The sequence below is a fragment of the Chelon labrosus genome (genome assembly GCF_963514085.1).
Source record: "Chelon labrosus genome assembly, chromosome: 19".
Lineage (NCBI taxonomy): Eukaryota > Metazoa > Chordata > Actinopteri > Mugiliformes > Mugilidae > Chelon > Chelon labrosus.
Window position 1 is genome coordinate 9,007,467 of NC_140352.1, and position 4,374 is coordinate 9,011,840.

Sequence of the window (4,374 nt, forward strand, 5' to 3'; positions counted from 1 at the left end):
TTTAATCAAATCATTTTTGCAGTATTTAACATTTAACAAGCCTTTTCCACGAACAGAGCAGTGAAGATCGTTACAAACAGGCCGATGTCTGAGGATGTCATGTTTCATCTTGCAGGACACCTGAATGTACCTGAATGCTGGTGGTGTGACAGTATCTTATTTCGAGTCACTGAAGAATCTCAACCATGTCAGTTATGGAAGACTGACCTTCAAACTACCACCTGCTTAGTGAGTACAAAGCTGCTCTGTGATTCCCCAAAAACCTACAGACAAACTAGGGCTCAATCAAATGATACAATGCCAGTACTCTTATGACATGATCACAACAAACCAGAAACACCTGAAGTAGATTTTTGAAAGTGTAAAGAATGTGACAAATATATTTTCAAACCACAACCAGACATTACATCGTCTCTCTGTGTTAGCCCCGTGATAGTCTGTCCAGGGTGTACCCCACCTCTCACCCAGTGACAGCTGCCCAGACATGAACCAGAGATTAGACATTTTTACAACCCAGGTTATCCATTAAACATAATGTCATAAAAAAATTAATATACCCTTTATATTGATCCATATAGTTTTTATAGATCTGAATCTAGTCATTTTTGCTCTACTTGTCATTGTACATAAAGATATTTTGCCTCACAAAAGTGACAGGAATTGAAGTGGGGTTCTGGCAGGAACTGAGAAGAGTAATCTGGGAGCTACTTCTCTGACTTTCCTTGACTGTTGTCACCCAATTTCAGATCTTCCATTTTCACCGTCATGATTTTTTCTTTTATTTCTTTTATTTCTTGATATTTCCTTTTAGCATTTTGCATATTCCCCTGTGAGCTATATATCACACACGATCCAGTAGAATTCACAGAAATTGTGAACTCTGGCAGGCTGTATTTGTGGGTTGTTATTATGTCCTCCTTCAATTCAGGCATATCCAAAAGTGTTTTCTTCCATATTTCATGATCTTTTGTATAAAACATCAATTTATCGTTCCCCTCAGTTTCAAAGAGAGTTTCTGGATCTGCCATCATTTGCTCGCGTCTCTGTTGTTTTTTTGCAAAGTATGTTGCACCTGGCTTGTACTTAAACTGCTTAGTCACCTACAAAGAAACAAAAGAAACATATAAATTGGCATCTTACTTACAGTGATAAAAACATATAGGGTTAGTTTTTTGAAGCTTTTGTTCACATCTAAATGTGATGTTATCATCCTCACACACATCCAGTCTATGTATTAAACTAGCACACCAGGCTGGAGTGGCAGTTTGTGAATAATTTTAATAAATGTTTCCATGGTTGATGTAATAAATGTTAGTCATGAAAATGTGACATTCTATTCATTCTATTCATTATATTTATATAGATTTATGTTGAACTGAGATCATTAACAAAAGTTAACAAAAACCTATGGACTCTTAACTCCCAGGATGCCAGTTCAGGATCTGACTCCCTTAATGAGCTACAGAACACATTACAATATGTCCTTTCTTATGTAAATGTTCTCACTACTTACTACATCAGCTGGTGGTGTACGTTCCTTTGATGGTCCAGTTGACGCCATGTCTAGGTGTATGGTCCCACAGCTGCTTCCTGAAGGAATAAAACAAACCTCAGCTCAGGACTCACATCAGACTTCTTTCAAACCTTGCTTAGTTCCAGTTTCTCTACTGTTTTATGTCCCAGATATCGCTGTTTGTTAAGTACAAAAACATCAGTCAATGAGAATTTGTAGGAAAGTTAAATAGATGTATTCTTACTCAGTTTAGTAGTTCAGGCAGTGTTGGTGATGATGCTCGGTAAGGAGTTCTGTCCAAGAGTATTGACAGCATCTCTCTGTTTTCATTTATACTATTTGTCTTGTTCTCACACAGCCAATCATAGAGTGGCAGAATAATTATTCACCATATATGGTAAAAGAAGTTATAGGTGCTACGTTGTAAAACCACGTCATCTAATCAAGCTATCACATGAGTGAGTCCCATGACTCTGGATTTTATAGCTGACTTTATTTCTCCTTTTCCATTGTCATCCTGTCCAGTGTCTGTACAGGAAAGTTTAGAGAGGAAGTTTGGCAAGCATGGAGGACCCATCCCCATCGTACCTACTGCTGACTTCCAGGCCAGAGTTGCTGTGAGTAACAATCACAGATGAAACCTCTTGGGTCCTGGAGGCTTAACCAAATTACAACCACAGTCAGAAGTGTTCCTCTGAGTTCAGTTGTGTGGTTAAGATACCATCTTCATTTGCAGGGTGCCTCTGAGAAGGACATCGTTCACTCTGGTTTGGCCTACACCATGGAGAGATCTGCCCGGGTAAGTGATCACACAGGACTGTTTTAGTGTTTTAGTGAGGTACCATAGTAAACATATGTCAGATAAATCTTCAAGATTACCAGCACTTCAGAGAAGAGACGAGACAGACTCCAGACGAGGTTGACTTAAGGATTTTTTTACTCACAGCAAGGAGAGGACACAATGATATTAGCCTAGCCAATAACACAGTGTCTATCTGTCAGTGACATCTATATTTATACTCCTGTGCACGTGAGTCATAAGTGGGTGTAGATGTCTCTGTGGTGAAGTGAATATCGTCATATATGTTTGATAATCAGAGAATATGTTAACTTTTCCATCAACATACAACATACACTTTGGAAAGTTGGAAAAAACGTGTTCCTGTCATGGCCAACAGACTGGACTTGGAAAAAGGGTCAAACAGTGTGAATTTGTTAGCTAAAAGGACCATCATTTTTCCCAGAGACACTTTTATCTTGGAAAGCCTTGATTCTGTTTCTGACGCAACTGTGGAAAAGTCATTAAATTTAATTCTTTGTGATATTAAAAAGGAATTTAAATCACTTTGAATAAATGTATAAACATGTTTTCATTAAGTCGTCTCTATCTCTGGTCTGGTTGACATGAAGTTTCCTAACTCAACACATATACATCTAATAACAAAGCCCTGAATATTTCAAAAACTAACTTTGTAATCTTCTCTTTTTCTATTTATTTATTATTTATTTATAGCAAATCATGCGCACTGCAAGCAAGTACAACCTGGGCCTGGACCTGCGGACAGCTGCCTATGTCAACGCCATTGAGAAAGTCTTCAAAGTCTACAATGAGGCGGGGCTCACCTTCACATAAACAGCCAATCAGAGCCGAGCTGCTACCCCTCCCTCCTGCTATTGATCCCCCCTCTCCTGCCTTCTTCCACCTCCTAGAAAAGCCTTTGGAACATATCACTGTTTACTCCGCTCTTTCACACATACACAGCGACGCTTTGGCTAGCCTGGTATTTATCCTGTGATCTTTGTGCCACCATTATATCTCTGCAACTCTGTTTAGACATTGCCATGTTCTTGTTTATTCCCGAGGTTGCACTGACCATAAAACGGGACATCCCAAGAGAGAAAGAAAGGCTCTGCCCTTCCCTCAGCCGTCAATGTCTATATTGTTATATGGCAGCCATGTTCACAGCGCCCTATTTGTGATCGCTGAACGCATGTGTGACTCTCTAGTTTTGGTTGTTTCAGATGACAACACTACAGTTGCCTTATTTCAGAAAGAGGTCTGCTCTCAAAGGGAGATGGCCGTTTCAGTCTAATGTTAAATAAAAGGGATTTAGATTTAACTTCTTGTGAGTATTGAGAATAATCATTTTATTGCACACGTTTGTCTTCTCACTCTTAAGGTGTGAAGGTTGGTTAGGATTCAGTAGATGCTCTCCTGCTCCTCGTCCCCTTCATTTTTCCTCTCTTACTGCTGGCTTCATCTTAAACGCAGCTTCTCCCCGACTCCTCCGCTGGCCAAGAAAGAGGAGCAGGGATGGGGCGAGGTGTCACTGTGATCGCCCAGTCCCTGGTTGAATTACTTCCCTCAGTTTTAACCGTCCAGTTCCTCAGCATCGAAATTATTAAGGAGGACATTACTTTCTATTTTTATTTTATTCATGTTTTTTTTTTTTTTTTTTTTTTTTGGAAACCAATAAAATGTTCAGAAAGAGACACTAAAACGTGCCAATGTGTTTGTTTCATGATCTGCTGCATCATGCAGTCAAGAAGTAGTTTGATCCACATCATTATCATTATATATATGATAATGTATATATATCATTTTATTTATTTATATATATATATCTCACTCACACACACACACACACACACACTGCCTGGGCAAAAAAAAAAAAGTTGCCACCTTTACTGCAGCAACCCCAGATCATAGCACTGCTCCTACAGGCTTGTACAGTAGACACTACACTGTTAAGAATTTTCCTGTAAAATAACAGTAAAGAACTGGCAGCAGGGTTGCCATTATGTTACTGTACAATTAACATATTTTTACTGTCACTAAAATTTACAGTTTTGTGCTGTTA

General features: G+C 38.9%; 1 protein-coding gene across 1 annotated transcript; it reads left to right on the forward strand.

Moving 5' to 3' along the window:
- Nucleotides 1-1,244: 1,244 nt before the first annotated feature.
- On the forward strand, nt 1,245-4,078 carry LOC311503937 (glutamate dehydrogenase, mitochondrial-like). The gene is made up of 3 exons (XM_084566865.1): nt 1,245-2,130; nt 2,250-2,312; nt 3,027-4,078. Exons 1-3 carry the CDS (start codon nt 1,981-1,983, stop codon nt 3,144-3,146), a joined length of 333 nt encoding a protein of 110 aa, XP_084422991.1. The 5' UTR covers nt 1,245-1,980; the 3' UTR covers nt 3,147-4,078.
- Nucleotides 4,079-4,374: the final 296 nt, after the last annotated feature.

Coding starts and splice junctions, on each gene's coding strand:
- LOC311503937 (XM_084566865.1), top strand. CDS start 1,981: ATGACTCTGGATTTTATAGCTGACTTTATTTCTCCTTTTCCATTGTCA. Junction 2,131..2,249: donor ACTTCCAGGCCAGAGTTGCT/GTGAGTAACAAT, acceptor CTTCATTTGCAG/GGTGCCTCTGAGAAGGACAT. Junction 2,313..3,026: donor CCATGGAGAGATCTGCCCGG/GTAAGTGATCAC, acceptor ATTTATTTATAG/CAAATCATGCGCACTGCAAG.